This window comes from Garra rufa, chromosome 9 (genome assembly GCF_049309525.1).
Source record: "Garra rufa chromosome 9, GarRuf1.0, whole genome shotgun sequence".
Classification (NCBI taxonomy): domain Eukaryota; kingdom Metazoa; phylum Chordata; class Actinopteri; order Cypriniformes; family Cyprinidae; genus Garra; species Garra rufa.
In genome coordinates this window covers 36,384,843-36,401,675 of record NC_133369.1, presented here as the reverse complement: position 1 = coordinate 36,401,675, position 16,833 = coordinate 36,384,843, and the positions used below count along the sequence as shown (strand labels likewise).

General features: G+C 35.0%; 1 protein-coding gene across 1 annotated transcript in view; it reads left to right on the top strand.

Annotated features, from left to right (window-relative positions):
- LOC141343121 (carboxypeptidase Q-like) overlaps positions 1-16,583 on the top strand; it is a 71,421-nt gene extending 54,838 nt beyond the window's left edge. The window contains exons 6-8 of the mRNA XM_073847722.1: positions 1,570-1,661; positions 6,371-6,572; positions 14,648-16,583. Coding sequence (XP_073703823.1) covers positions 1,570-1,661; positions 6,371-6,572; positions 14,648-14,808 — 455 coding nt within the window. The 3' untranslated portion in view covers positions 14,809-16,583. The remainder of the gene's footprint in view (positions 1-1,569; positions 1,662-6,370; positions 6,573-14,647) is intronic.
- Positions 16,584-16,833: the final 250 nt, after the last annotated feature.

Sequence of the window (16,833 nt, the reverse complement as noted above, 5' to 3'; positions counted from 1 at the left end):
TGTGCAACTACTAGTCGACCAGAAAAATCTTTAAGTCAACGGCAGCCCTACTTAAAAACACTAACTTTATGAGATAATAGAATTGTAAATAGATAGAATAATATTTTTCTGATAGTGTAAGTAATGTTTATTTAACCAAGAAAATGTGACTGGGACATGAATTTGATTTATTTATTCATCCATCTATCCCAGAGTTTGCATGTCCAAGAGTCTGTGTCTCAACAGGATTTTAGTTTCTGATTCAGAACAGATTTTTCTTTTGGTATCTTCTTTTTTTAAGGAGATATAAGAATCTCAATGCGTCTCTATGTGCAAATTGTTGAATTTGATGTATTTTCAATGGTCGAAAACCAAATGTGGGTCACTGTGCGTACAGCTGGCTTTCTTCTTTATTTATGTATTTGTCCATGTCTTTCATCAGACCCTCTAAAAAAAGGTCTAAAAATATTTGTTATGCATTGTGAATTAATTGCCACTGTATATATATATTTTTCATCTTAAATTAGCAATGAATTATTCAATTAAAGTACATGTGTTTAATGTATATTTAAAAATACATTAAAATTATTACAAAATATTATAACTTATTATCTCACTTTAATATTTTTTAATTACCATTTTTAAATGTTTATAGTTCAAACTCTATGCATATGAGTTTTTTAGACATGTGCAGTAAGTGTAGAAGCAGTGCAGTGTATAGAGAATATTCTGTTATAATGGAGATTATTAAAATTCATGCTGAGTGTCAATATGCAATGCGGTGCAAGTCTCTTGGCCCCTCTCCTCTCTATTGTTGCTTTATTGCACAGGCAATACTGAGGGTTGTGCTCATTTGTATTTAACATCTTTCTCTTGGCAATGAGCGTCCACAAACACTGGCAAAATAAAGCTATAATGGTGCACAATAACCACAGACAACATGATTAATTTCACTGCTGGTAGAGTAAGCATTCTCTACAATGTTTTAAATGATCAACAACATTCAGTTCATCGAGTCCTTGGCTCTGTTTCTGCTATGCAAGTTTTTTATTATTGCAACAGCGTGAGCTATTTGCTCAGAATCCATAAATCTACTCGAATTAACACCATGTTCTGGTATATTACGTTCTCTCGGTCACATCCTCTGCTGTGCCATTTGACTTGGACACAGCGACCAGTTTTCCCATGTATACCTTGCAGTTTAGAAGATGGATGCACACACGGACAGCTCTCCCATCTGGATCATCGAGAAAGCTCAACACAATTAAGCCCAAAATATCTCTCACAGATTCCGCTCTGCTGGAAGTACAGACAAGTTATCAAGTGCCCAGTGTGCAACTGTCTGGACAGCCGAGATCATCTAGCATTGCCTTTCCAGATACATCAGCATGCCTTCTCTGATGTGTCAACCTGACCTTACATATGCACTTTTATTTTAAAAATAAATGTAATCTTCTCTTGTCCTTTTTCTGCAAAAGATCAGATTGATAAAAAGCGACTAACCTTGAACTTGAACAGTGTCTGCATTATGAAAATGTATTCTGAAATATTATGTGGTTGGCTCATACTGTCGATTGCTTGGGTCCCTAGGGCTCCGTCCCAAAAGAACACTGAGGACGGTGCTGTGGTCCGCAGAGGAGCCAGGCGGGGTTGGAGCTGCTCAGTACTTCCAACAGCACAAAGTACACTTCCCTATCATACTAACACTGTTCTGTTCTGTTGGAAAATTTTGAACAAGGGTGTCGAACATGCGACCCGTGGGACGTTTTGAAGATGTAATTATGTTAATTAATTTAATTTATCATATTGGACTGATTATTCATACCATTCTATTTTCAGCTACAGCAGGACAGATACACTTTTTAATTTGTTGTGTTGCACCTAGCTCACAACTTACAGCTGTGAAATCACTAATTTAATTACATATGAGGATAAGTAGTAAGTAATAAATTTGTGAATTTAGTCCATGTTTCCACTAAATAATTGTTAGTAATTAAAGTTAATTTGTCTGCGATACATTATTATTTAATTTAAATACGTTTTAAATAGTGGTGGGCCGTTATCGGCGTTAACGTGCTGCGTTAACGTGAGACTCATATCGCGCGATAAAAAAATATCGCCGTTAATCTATTCTCAAAATTGGGTTGGGAGCTGGGTCTAAACTACGCAAGATATGATGACTTTCACCTTGATATTTTAGCGCGGATGACGTATATCTAGTTGAATTGCAATGTAGGGGGCGAGAACAAGTCTTCAACTTCTGTGAAATTACCACATCGAATGAGACGCCCAGACATGGATGCAGTTATGAAGCCGCTTCAGGGCAGGTGCGTGCGTTGCTAGACCCTTTTTACTGGGGCACGTTATAATTTACTTTGATAATCCCGAAATAAAGACATTAAACTATATGCAACAACTGAATTGACGCTTCTAAAAGCAACGCAGTTTATTGGAAGATGCACGCAGATAGGCTATCCATACCCGCGCGCCTGTATATTTTACTGGAACGCGCACGTCGTACAGCCTTTTGAGCAGAAGTACTTGGTTACACAAGTTTGTATAGTTAATTGTGTTGTAAATGCAATTGTCAAGCAGTTTGTAATGCATTTTGGAAACAGGAGATGAGCGCCTGCATGGTCTAATGCGCCACCTGGCTTGAGAAACCCGTTCTCAAAGACTTACTTTTAGTCATTATTTGGGTAGCACACATATTCTGAATGCCTTCAGCAGAATTCAAATTAGCCATTTTAATCTAGATTAATCTAGATTAATTTCAAGATTTAATCTAGATTAATCTAGATTAAAAAAATTAATCTATGCCCACCACTAGTTTTAAATAAGATTTAAATTCATTTTCCTTTTTTATGCCTAAGTTTGTTAATGTTTGGTTTCAGATGCATTATTGTTGGTTAGTTAGTTAATTATTTGTTAGTTAGTTTTCCAGCCAAGAGCATTAAGAGTTTATTCTTTATTCTTTTTTTAGTGTTCACTTTGTCAGTGTTTGGAAAATATTCACTAATTACTAAATTATGTCTGTCTAGTAATTTGACACTTTATTTTGTTATTATCTGATTAATATATTCATAAAGACATTAAAATGCTGTTTGTGCATACATATAGCCACTCAAAAGTTTGGGATCAGTAAAATTTTTAATGGTTTTAAAGATGTTTCTTATGCTCATCAAGGCTGCATTTATTTGATCAAAAATACAAAAAAAAAAAAACTGTAATATTGTGAAATATTAGTTTAATTTAAAATAACTGTTTTTTTATGTGAATATATTTTAAAATGTAATTTATTCCTGTGATACAAAGCTACATTTTCAGCATCATTACTCCAGTCATAAATCATTCTAATATGCTGATTTATTATCAATGTTTAAAACAGTTGCTGCTTAATATTTTTTGGAACATGCGATATTTTTTTTTCAGGATTCTTTCATCAATACTATAATAAAAAAGAACAGCATTTATTTAAAATAGAAAGTTTTTCTAACAATATACAATACTACTAATAGTTATTAATTCATTTTAAAATGAGATTTTTTAACTAAAATTGAAGAAATATATTTTTATAGTCATTATATTGAAACCTTTCTTGCATAAGTACTAAAACCATATGGAAACCAACTTAAATACAAATAATTTTTCCTAATAAATTTTTTAGAACCATATTTTTGAAAGATGTGTTTCCTATAATTTATCATGGACACTCGCGTTGTACTGTATATTTAGCCTAAGTGAATGCAATTAGTGAATTCCATATATGTTTACCCAAATATTCGTTATTAATTATTAGTCCAAAACAGCTTGTGACCTTTTAGGAGTTTGACACCGTTGTTCTGTGAGTTGTCTGTACTAACAGTCTGTGGTATGCTTTATGTATTTTGAATAGTGCCATCAAATATATATATCTCAGCTTTTATTTACATTTGAACAAAAAGTGGCATGTCCAAAATTATTCACACCCTTTGCAAACTGTCACAGTCTATGGAAAAATCCAAAGTTCTTTACCATTCCAAATAGTCTAAGCTGTTCTAAAGCATCCTAATTACCCTGATTCATTGGGAACAGCTGTTTTAATCAACTCAACAGGTGAAAAACAGAAGCTCTCTGCTGTTGGTTTGTGGATAGTCTTGGCTAAGACAAAGGAGCTCACTGAGGACCTGTGGGTACACATTGTGGCTGCTCACAAGTCAGGAAAGGACTATAAGACCATATCTAAATGTTTTGAAGTTCCAGTGGCTACAGTGCAAAGTATTATTAAAAAATACAAGACATTCTGTGTTTTTTAATACTGCACTGTGAAAATCTCAGAGGACGTGGTCGGAAGCCAAAAGTGTCACCTGTGCTGGCCAGGAGGATAGTTAGAGAGGTAAAAAAGAATCCAAGGATCACCACCAAGGGCATCCTGATGAATCTGGGCTCTGCTGGTGGCAACATCTCAAGGCAGACAGTCCAACGGACACTGCACACCGCTGGGTTCCACGGACACAGACCAAGGAGGACACCATTTCTCCAGATAAGGCAACAAAAGCCCGCTTGGCCTTTGCAAATGCTTATCTGGACAAAGAAAAAGACTTCTGGTCTTCTGTTTTATGGTCAGATGAAACAAAAATTGAATTGTTTGGCCACAATGATGTAGCCTTCATTTGGCGTAAAAAAGGAAAAGCCTTCAACTCTAAGAACACCATCCCCACTGTCAAACATGGTGGTGGGAACCTAATGTGTTTGGGTTGTTTTTCAGCCGGTGGACCAGGGAACCTAATCACAGTAAATGGCACCATGAAAAAGGAGCAATACATCATGGCCTTGGGCACCAGTGGACATTTCAGCACGACAACGACCCAAAACACACAGCAAAAGTGGTGAAGAAATGGTTAGCAGACAAAAACATTAACGTTTTGCAGTGGCCCAGCCAGAGTCCTGACCTAAATCCAACTGAGAATCTGTGGAGGGAGCTAAAGATCAGGGTGACCCTCCAACCTGAAAGAGTTGGAGCTCATTGCTAAAGATGAATGGGCAAAAATACCAGTGGAGACATGCAAAAGCTGGTCAGCAATTATAGGAAGCGTTTGATTGCTGTTATAGCCAATAAAGGCTTTTCTATTGATTATTGAGAAGGGTATGAATAATTTTGGACATGCCACTTTTTGTTTAAATGTAAATAAAAGATGTGTACTAATTTTTTCCACAATGATGCCTCTTGTAAATCGTCTTATTATCTTCTGTGAGACGTCTGTGTCATTTCTAATCCAAAAAAACTTGCTGGTTGAACTTTAAGTCAGAATTTGCCAGGGGTATGAATAATTTTGGGCTTGACTATATATATGTAAATATTTCTTTAATATATACATGTATGTGTGTGAATATATATATACATAAATATACACAGTACACACATATATTATGTAAACACAATGTTTTTTTCCGGATGCGATTAATTGTGATTAATTGATATGCCAGCACTAATTTGAAACCGTTGGCAAATTTTGTTATATCTGATTTTGTTATATCAGTTAAGCACAGAATGTTTCAGAGTTAATGTAGACTTTGTAAGCATGACTTTGTATGCTCTGTTAGTTTTGTAAGTACTCTTTTGTCTTTGAGAGCATTTTTGAAATCTTCCTTCAAAGAATTGGATGGATTTCCTCTTTTATTCTGAAAGCGCACAGTACCCTCACAATTAGTTCTGTTTAGAATTATTTAAATGGCTTATTTTACTGTCTTGGGTTACGACATCTGACAAAAAGGTTTTACCAGGTTTGTGCGGTTTCTGTTTTAATGGTGAAAGTACTCTCAAAGTTGATCCTAATTTTAGCAGGAGGAGCAAACTGGCTGAAATTTCCCACACAAACCCATGTGCTGTGGCACCCATCCATCTAGCTTTTATTTCTGTCAATAATGTTTTACTTGGCCTCTTCTGGTTTTGGACAGAACAGTGCAATAAACCGTATTTGTCAGGTCTGTGCGCTGTAAAGTGATACTTTATGGTATGGAATAATTTAGCCAGCAGTTGGACTTGAATCTCCATTGTATCTGCGCACTGCCATGGGATTTCGTTTTTACTTTATGAGGTTGGATTCTGATCAGAGAGCGGTTGTTTCTGGCCAAGCAGAATTCAAATGCTGCGTTTTGGCCACTGACTCAACTTTTTACTATATTACATCCAATTACGTAGATTGTTGGTAGAACTTACACTGACAATTCATAGTTGAGAATAAAACCAACCATCATTAATAAATAAAAAAAAGTGACAGGATACAAGAACCCAGATTAACAATAAAATAATGTATTGCTTTATATTAGGTTAATTATAAAACCATAATATAATAGCTATTTCTGAAATTAGTATATTTCTACTCTGATTTTGTGGTGACTTCTTCCTAAGGGAAACATCTCAAACTTTGACCTGGTAATGGAGTCTGACCTTGGCACCTTCAGTCCTCTGGGACTGCAGTTCACTGGCAGTGACAAAGCTCGGGCAATCATGAAGGAGGTGATGAAACTGTTGGCTCCAATCAATGTCACGTCGCTTGAAAAGCATGGAGAGGGAACAGACATTAACATGTGGATGAAAGCTGGGGTTCCAGGTCAGTTTCATTTAGCAGAATTCATTTCTGGATCTTGCCGTGTTTGATTGCAATTAACAAACTAAAAGTAATCTGCATTCAAAGGGAAGTTCAACCATATATGAAAACTACTATTTACTCTTATGTCATTCCAAACCTGAATTTCTCTAAGCACAAGATATTTATACAGGTTTCTAACCACATTAAAGGATTTCCTGATAATTTACTCACCCCCATGTCATTCAAGATGTTCATGTGTTTCTTTCTTTCTTCAGTCGAAGAGAAATTAAGGTTTCTGAGGAAACATTCCAGGATTTTTCTCAATATAGTGGACTTCAGTAGGGACAATGGGTTGAAGGTCCAAATTGCAGTTTCAGTGCAGCTTCACAAAGCTCTACACAATCCCAACTAAGGAATAAAGGTCTTATGTAGCGAAACAATCATCATTTTCTAAAATAAAATAAAAATGTATATACTTTTTAACCACAAATGCTCATCTTGCGCTAGCTCGACTTCATACATTACATAGGCCACATACATGCAAGATTCAGGAGTGACAACCGCATTTAAATGCGGGAGTGAGTCCCGTAAATTATCGTTCCATGTGTGTACGGAACAGCCGTCACTCCTGCATTTGTAACCGTAGAAAAATTTAGCTGTCTTGGGGGAGTGAATAAGAATTTAGAATGTACATTTTTTGGCTAAAGACTATTTTTGTCCGGCGATTTTAACTAAACTACTGCTGATAGACATGCTGGGTTTTGTTTATGTTCAGGAGGCTGCTTTAGAGAGCACTGTCTTGCAGTGTTGCCATGACCTCGCATTTACAAATGCTTTTAGGCATGTTGTTTGGTCTTAGCTCATAAAGCTAGCCACTTTACAGAGTTAATAAAGTGGTCTGTGGCAGATATGAGATATATGATATTTTTGGTGTTATAAAACAAAGCATTTGGGTGTTTTACTGTTCTTTGCGCTTGTACTTGTTTGTTGTTTTTTTCTGTTAAAATCTGGCAACACTGACACTTCACTGCAGGGCTCGTGAGCGCAACCAGCCCTGTGCCAAATGAGCTAAGGTTAAAACTACTTTCACAGTTATTTCTTGCATCTCAATTACAGACGAAGACACATTTCTGATGTGCATTTAAATACGTCATTAACAACTACTTGTTCAGTTCAGTTCCGTACATAGGCATAGAATTTCTGTAAATGCAGTTGTCACTCCCATATTTAAGTGAATTATGTGTGTACAGAACGCGATTAAGGAGTAAAAGGTGAGCCGACAACCTAATTTAGCTACAGTGTGTACTGGCCATAGTCACGTTTAAAAGGTCACATGTGACGTAGGCGAAAGTACAGACCCAGTGTTTACAAAGCGAGCGCGCAAATAAAGTCAAACGCCTTTTAAAAAAAAAGTAAAACAATGATGTTAGATCATTTTGAAGTTGGAGGAGAAATTAGATGGTGTTTTTAGCTCTACCCTCCTTTTTTAAAACCAAAATACATAGACGAAAGAATTAACCACATGTGACCTTTCCAATGTGATTACGTAATGCATGAAGTCACACGTGCATCGCAGAGCTAATGCAAAACGGCCATTTGTGTTTAAAAAAGTATGTAAATTTGTATTTATTTTTTATTTTTTAGAAAATTAAATGATCGTTACGCTAAATAAGACCCTTATTCCTCGGTTGGGATCATGCATTGAAACAGCAATTTGGACCTTCAACCCGTTGGCTCCCATTGAAGTCCACTATATGGAGAAAAACCTTCATTTCTTTTCGACTGCAGAAAGAAAGACTGGAACATCTTGCATGACATAGGGGTGAGTAAATTATCAAGAAATTTTATTCTGGAAGTGAACTAATCCTTTAATGACTTTTCATATTTGGCTAAACTATCCTTTTAATGAAATACAGAACTTTTTGTTTGAGAAACCTGAAAAACAGCACAATCAACTGTGAAAAGTTTCTTGAGCAATTCTGAAGGATTATGTGACTGAAAACTTCAGTAATGACTGCTAGCGATTCAACCATCACAGAAATGCTAGATTTTAATATTAATCAAATAAGAAAATGTTTTTTTTAATTGTAATAATATTTCTCAATATCTGGGGAATACAAGATTTCTTTAAAAAACATCATAAAAATCTTACTTTTGCACAGTAGTTTAAAGTATCTTCTTTTCCTGCATCTGAGTTAGTGTTGTTCCTTTTGTACATATTTTGTACCTTTTCATATTTGCTTTTATCATAGTCATTTTTTCAAGCTAAGAAGGCCCTCACTATGCGAACATGGTTATACATACGTAATGTGTTTAATTTATCTCTTTTTGAGCTTCCCCCTTACAAACTGCAAAGGACTTCAGCAGTCTAATGACTAGAAGAACTGCATTAATTGTTTGAGTTCAGCCAATGATCTGTGAAATTGGCTCTGAAAAGCTTGGGATACTTGGCAGAAGTGCAGAGAGCTCACATGGTTAACCCTCAGGAGCGGATTCGGACAGGTGCAATGCAGTGTGTCATTTAATTCTTTCACACCCAGAAAACTGGCAGAGTTTGCTTTTTATGACTATTGATTTTTCCTATTGCTATTAAAATAACAAACCGTGACCAGTATCTTCAATATTTACAAAGAAAAAATATCTGTTTGTAGCATATCTGTTTGGAGTGTCGTCTCTGCAGTTTTCTGGTTTAAGAGTTAACAGTAAGATTCAGAAGTCTGACACCTCTGGTGAAGATACTTCCCCTTTACATTATTTTCTTTTAAGTAAAAATTTGAAATGAAGAGCATCTTGAGCATCTTGTTCTTTAGTGGAAGCAAGAATATCTGACCTTTTGTACTTTGCATGGTCTTTGTCACAGATTTGCTTACATGTGATTTAGTGACCATGAAATATAAATATTTGATGCTCCGTTTATGTCATAACATTTCTTTGTTTCTGCTTCACAATGTGATTTCAGACCCTGGGACCCCACTGTATAAGCAGTCATTAGCTCCTGTGAAAAGTCACGCATGGCAGCTATACTGCCTTCTCTCATCATCATATTAAATTACTTGAGCATTAGAATGGATAAATCTCATTAATGTCTGTAGTCACCAGTCTGATTGCTTTAACCGCCAATGAACTGCGGCACACAAGAGGATCGGTTGTTCCCCCCACTGCACTGCACACAGTGTTATCAGATGAATTGACTATGACATCACTGCAGGAAAAATGAACGCAGCGGGAGGCATGTAGAAATGTATGGCGAAATTCCGCTCAAGTTTATAGCCAACACGTTAAACAAATGAATCACTCGCACAGCTGTCTAAACAGCCGCAGCAACACAGAGCAACTTGAGCTGGTTTCTGTTTTCAAACAACAGAAGATTTTGTGCTGCATTTGATGTGTAATCACAAGTTGCTCTGTAGTTTTTCCCCTTGACAGAGCTGCAAACTCAAACATGAAATCTTGGCATTGCCTTTCAACAGCTTCTCTCAAGTTTAAAGATGTAAATTAAGGTGGTTTCTGTTACAGTCATGGCAGCTTACCAACTCAAATGCGGAGCTTGATACGGTTTGTATTTGCTGTTGGATATGGTAGTATGGGCTGCAAATGCGATGAAGTATTATGGGTATTTATCTTCAGTGTTAAAGGAAGCCTACAATCAGTAACACTCAAAAAAAGCAAAAGCAGAAATATAGCTGCAAGCAGCGCTTTAAGACATTTAAGCACATATGAAAAAGACATTACATATTATTTCACTGCAACATTTTTGGCAAATCCTGGTAATTTACGATAGAAATAGTATGTTTTTTTAACATTTATGACTGTTGCAGCGGCAGATGTAGTCCGATCTCCCTAAAACTTTGCATGCTTGTTTAGAATCACCTGTCGCATGTGCTCACCACGTTTGTTGAAGTTTTGAGTTTTTGTTTAGGCTTTATAGGCTTTTGGGTATATTTAGACAGGCCCCTTTTCTAAACAACCCCAGTATAGTTTCCCAAAGGGTAAATTTATTATTATTATTTTTGATAATTATTGACCTAGAGAGTCCAGAGAATTGTACTGCAATGTTTTTTCCAGGTTGAGCGAAAAACTTAGGACTAGTTCACAAAAGCAGATTTTTTTTTTTTGATTGATTGGTTTGATTGACAGTCACAGCAGTGCCTATGGTGGCGATGTTTTTTAAGATACGCAGATGTCCTTATAGCCACTTGTGCTACTTTGAACCAAGAGCATAACGTTTGCTTAGTTATGGCTGTTTTTATGTTTTTTTACCTCTTAAAGCACCACCAAGTGGCCAAGCTCCATGACTTATTTCATTTGACCTCAGATTCAGCTCTTACATACTCGTTTTGAGTTTGGCGAAGATATCTCATTCCGTTCAAAAGTTATAGCCCTTTTAGTAAAAGGGCTTTCGAACGTTTTGGTGTCCCTTCGCGACGGAGAGTCGAAAGTTCTTATAAATCAAACTTTTTTTTGATAATTAGTGATATTCACAGTCCAGAGGGTCTTCCTGCACTGGTTTGGTTCCGATCGGTTGAAAAACCTAGAATTAGTTTGCGAAAGTTTTTCAAAAAAATGCAAAATATCCAACAATTTCACAATAATGATGGACGAATCTGAGCCAAGGATTCCAACATCATTAGATGCCTGCGATGAACAGTTAAGGAGTTATGAGCGATTTCGTACTTTTGATTGCTCTAGCACCCCCGTTTGGTCGATTGGGGTGAGCCTTGGTGACATTGTGAGTACTACCATCCCTCCAAGTTTCAAGTCTCTACGACTTATGGTTTGGTCTGCCCGATCAGTTTTATGGAGATTGCTGAATCTTGGCCATTCTAACAATTTCAGCGCTACGCGGTTGAACCCTTAATAAGAGTTTGATAAAATACGTTCTCTTTTTAGATACTGTACGTTTCTTAAGCTCAGAAAAGTTGTATTTATGTGATCAAAAATATTATTACAATTAATATTACAATTTAAAATAAACTTTTTTTTTTGTTTTAATATCAACATTTTTTTTTTCTGTAATGGCAATTATTCCAGTCTTCAGTGTCACATGATCCTTCTAGTTATAAATCATTCTAATATGCTGATTTGGTGCTCAAGACACATTTCTTATTATCTACTGTTAGCTGAAAACAGCCTTTCTGCTTAAAGGGATAGTTCACCCAAAAATAATATAATTGGTTCGTAATGTCAAGAAGCTATAAGAATACTTTTTGTGCACAAAGACAACAAAAATAACGACTTTATTTAACAATTTCTTCCTCTTCCTTGTCAGTCGTTGCCACGTGATCACAAGAGTACCACATAGGAGCTGACATAGTAGCCGGCATTTTAGTATTCTCGTAGCTTCATAAAATTGAGGTTAGATAGAGTTTCACTCAACAAGCAAAATTCCAGTAATTGTGGCAGATTGCAAATAACTCATTTCAACAGTAGCATTGTAAACTATAATGTTTGAATATAAAGCCAAATAGATGTTTTGAAAACCTGACTTACATTCGAGGTTTGTTGGAACATAGCCTCAACCCTGCGCAGTTTTTTCAGTTCACTGCACCGTACACCTCACACTATTGATTCTAGGGCAGGGAATAAGCAATGCTTCACCAAGCACCCTTCTAAGGTCAAACAAAACTCTGTCCCTGAATTTCCAGGGGAATAAAGAATCTTGTGGCTGGTGCCTGTTCACATATGGGATCAGTACAGAAATAGATGGCAGGCAAACAGGCTTTAACTGCAACCACATGCATTCTGGATTCTATTGCTTCAAACAAAGAGCAAGAGGCCTGCAGTGGGATATAGAAAACGTTTTTGTGAATGTTTATGTCACACTGATCTTAAAATGATTTTGCATGAGTGATGCTGTGTTAATGAGTCACTGCCATGGTCAGCTTGTCATCAGCATCACTTGGATCAAGGCCTAGGAATATGGAAACCCATACAGAGTTTAAAACTAAACAAAAAGAATAGCTTGGAGTCGTTTTGTAATGGCTCCGAAATGAATGGTAATTTACACACCATGTCATTCGAAACTCATATGACTTCCTTTTTCACTGAAATGCAAGAAGCACAATTCTGAAGACTTTTTTTTTTCATGCTGTTACTATGAAAGTCGCCTGGAGCTTTCAAGTTTTAAATATGACACAAAAGCACTATAAATGAATCATAAAATTGGTTGATGTCATTCGTGTTATATTCCCAGTGTTCTAAAGCCATATGGTAGCTTTGCGTGAGAAACAAAATGAAACTTATATGATTATAACAAAATTATTTTTTTACCCTTTCAATCAGATGCAGCAACCATTAAATTATTGAACCGGGAACCAGATGCATCTAATAAGATAATCATTCAGATATGATTCAAAATAATTATTTGTACAGATATTTGACAAACCGTAATTTCCTGAAAATAAGTTGCACTTTATTATAAGTCACACCGGTTTAAAATAGCATTTTTTAGAAAAGAAAAAAACAGATAATCATGTCAGTCTATTAACAGTCACATTATATTACTACATTAAGAAATAATATATTATACCGGTAATATGTTAAAATTATGTATCTTAGTTCCCCTCACTCCACAACAAAACATTTCAATTTAACAGTGTTCAGAAAAGAACAGGAAAAAACATTTATAATAAATGGCAAGCCCAAACAAATTTAGTAAAAGTAAAATAAAAATGCACTGCATTATATAAGTCACTTTGGTATCTTTTGGTGGTTCAGATGATAAAAACAGCACTTTTTATCTGAAAATGCAGTAGCTAGTCTGTTTGTTATGGACAGTTTTGGTGACTTTTTTTTTTAAAGTAATGCATTACAATATTGCGTTACTCCATAAAAAACGTATTGTGTTACTTAGTTACTTTTTGTGAAAAGAATTGCATTATGTTACATTTGCGTTACTTTTTGTCATCTGGGCTGGGCTTGCTTATTGATTTTCAATAACACGCTGTAACAAAATAGCAAAATGACCATGAATTTAACGGTAAAATACTGTAAAAATGCTACAATAAAATCCTGTTAAATGATTAACGGTAAGTTCCCCTACTGTATACAATGAAAAACTGTATTGGACATTGCATGTAATCTTACGGTAGTATACCGTTTTCGGAAGTGAAAAAGAATGTAAAATTTACAGTGAATAACCGTAAATTGACATTCCCACAAAGGAACAAAACAGATTTCAGTACTTCAATGTACATTAAATCAGTTAATGAAATTACAGTATTTAAATGTAAATTTAAGTTAAAACTATTGCGGTTGTTACGGTAAAAATTTTACGGTAAAACCACAGCTGACATTTCTTTTTACTGTAAATTTGGCCAATTTTATTTTTTTTTACAGTGCAGAAAACCCATAGTTTTGGCAACTGTAAAGGCCCTTTCACACAAAAAACTAAATTAATAAGCTTTGGCTGAAGGAAGTGTCTCTGGTCTGGACAGGAGAGGTGTCAATGAGTAAATGGTAAAACAAAGTAACCTGAGTTACTTATTTGAAAAAGTAACTCAGATATTTTCTCGTAAATTTAGTAATGCATTAAAGTAAAGTAATGCATTATTTTACTTGAAAAAGTAATCTGATTACTTAACTCACGTCCATTATCCCCAACAATCGTTTAGAAGCTCTTTTTCTCCACACACACCCAAAAAAAGATAATTGCGTAATTTTATCTCACAACTCTTTTTCCTTGAAATTCTGATCTTATAGTGAAGTCAGAATTGTGAGATAATACTCACTTTTTAATTCTGTAGCAGAAACACAAAACAATTGTGAGATGCAAACTCAGAATTCTGAGAATTTTTTTTTTTTTTTCTAATTCCATGCCATTTTATTCCAATATTAGTTTCTCACACAAACGCTATCATATGACTTCAGAAGATTTAAAGTATTCATAATTTTTATATAACTGCATGAAAATGAATGTGTGTTAAGAACATGTGGGTGAGTAAATGACGATGGAATTTTCATTTTTGGATGAACTATTTTAAAGAGCAGACGTAAGCCAGACTATTTAATATTCTAAGGCAGAAGGACAATTTTCACACATATGAAACAGAATCACACCATTTCAGTTCTGTTCATTATGTATTTTATTTTCTCAGGCGCCAGCCTGCACACTGCAGACCAGAGGTACTTCTGGTTCCACCACAGCGACGGTGACACAATGACCGTCCAAAACCCAGAGGAGATGAACCTGTGTTCCGCTGTTTGGGCCGTGGTGGCCTACGTGGTCGCTGACCTGGAGGAAATGCTCCCTAGATAGTGAGCCACTCATAAATGACCGAACAAACCCCTGTCCATCAAGCTTACAGCAGCCGGTCGATCACACCATTACCTTTGGGAATTCTCTATCAGTCTGAGATTTTTTTTTTGTGATTTGACTTCATCATAACCTCAGGTACACTCCTGATCACTCCACTGTCATGTAATGTATACTTCTGCTTGTATTCTTGTGTCATTTTCTTTTTTTAAATTCTCTATTGTGCAATTTAGTTTTATTAGAATATGTGAAGGAGGTCCACTTAAGTAATTTCTATTCTATTTTCTATTTTATTTTCATTGATTAGTCAGTTTTCTAAACATAAGGAGTTCATAATCTATAATAAAATTACATTACAAGGAAAAATGTATGAATAAAAATCCAGCATCGGTGGCTAAAATTAACTTGAGGAGTCTTGGCTTCATAATAAACAGCGTGATGCTGTCATGATGTCATTTTCCACAAACTGAATAGGTATTAGTCATGAGAACATCTGACTTCCCCTTGGATACTAAGCCTAGTTCTTTTTTCCTACAACATACAAACAAAATGTCATGGATATGCAACTGTTTAGTCATACTTCCTCTCTTTTTTTCAAGAAAAAAGAAGCTGTTATTAAAGAATTAGATGAAAATCCAAAAAGTCCATTCCACCAAACTTTAACACTTCATACACTACCAGTCAAAAGTTTTTGAACAGTAAGATTTTTAATGTTTTTTTTTTAAAGAAGACTCTTCTGCTCACCAAGCCTGCATTTGTTTGATCCAAAATTCAGCAAAAGCAGGAATATTGTGATATATTTTTAGTGTTTAAAATAACTGCTTTCTATTTGATTGTATTTTAAAATTCAATTAATTCTTGTGATCAAAGCTACATTTTCAGCATCATTACTCCAGTCTTCAGTGTCACATGATTCTTCACAAATCATTCTAATATGCAAATTTTCTGTTCAAGAAACATTTTGTATTATTGTTATTATCAGTATTTAAAACAGTTGAGTACATTTTTTTTAGGATTCCTTGATTAACAGAAAGATAAAAAGATGAGCATTTATCTGATTTTTCTTATTTGGATAGAAATTATAGAAATTAATATTTTCATTTAGCAAAATGTATTGATCAAAAGTGATGTTACAAAAGATTTCTATTTCAGATAAATGCTGTTCTTCTGAACTTTCTAAATGTTTTTTTTGAGCAGCAAATCTTAATGTTAGAATAATTTCTGAAGGATCATGTGACTGGAGTAATGATGCCCAAAAAAAATCTGCTTAGAAATCACATAAATGAATTACATTTTAAAATAAATTAAAATAGAAAAAAGTTATTTTAAATAGTAAAAATGCTTACAATTTTACAGTTTTTGCTCCACTTTGGATCAAATAAATTCAGGCTTGGTGAGCAGATGAGACTTCTTTAAAAAACTCCTACTGTTCAAAAACTTTTGACTGGCAGTGTAAATACATTGTTAAAGAAATCCAAATGAATTAAGCAGGTTAATTCAAGTCTCTTGAAGAGACACAATAACTTTATATGATGAACAGATTTAATTCAGGCTTTTATTGACACATACAGTAGAGTAGCTCAAATGTGGTAAACACGTTTCAGCTTCCGCAAAAGCAAATGAGGTTTGTTCTTTGAGCTTCCATTCATCATATTGATTAAATCTCTCTATGTGTATTGATCGTTGTGTTTATGTGTGAGTAGAAGTATACTGTAAATTAAATCTATTTAAGATATAAAGTGATTGTGACTAGGAATAAACTGCACAATTCATATGAACTTTCTGAAGCTTATTAATTTGAGTTGCATGAATTTTTAATGTAGGGACAGAAGTCTCTTAGGTTTCATTAGAAATATTTTGTGTGTGTGTGTGTTTCGAAGATGAATGATTTTATAGGTTTCAAATGACATGAAGGTGAGAATTAAATATACATTAAATTTTACAATGTCTTGCTGGAAGTACAAGCAAAAGTTCTCATGTTGGCTTGTTTTTCATCACTTAAAGGGGTCATATGATGCAGTTTCTTGT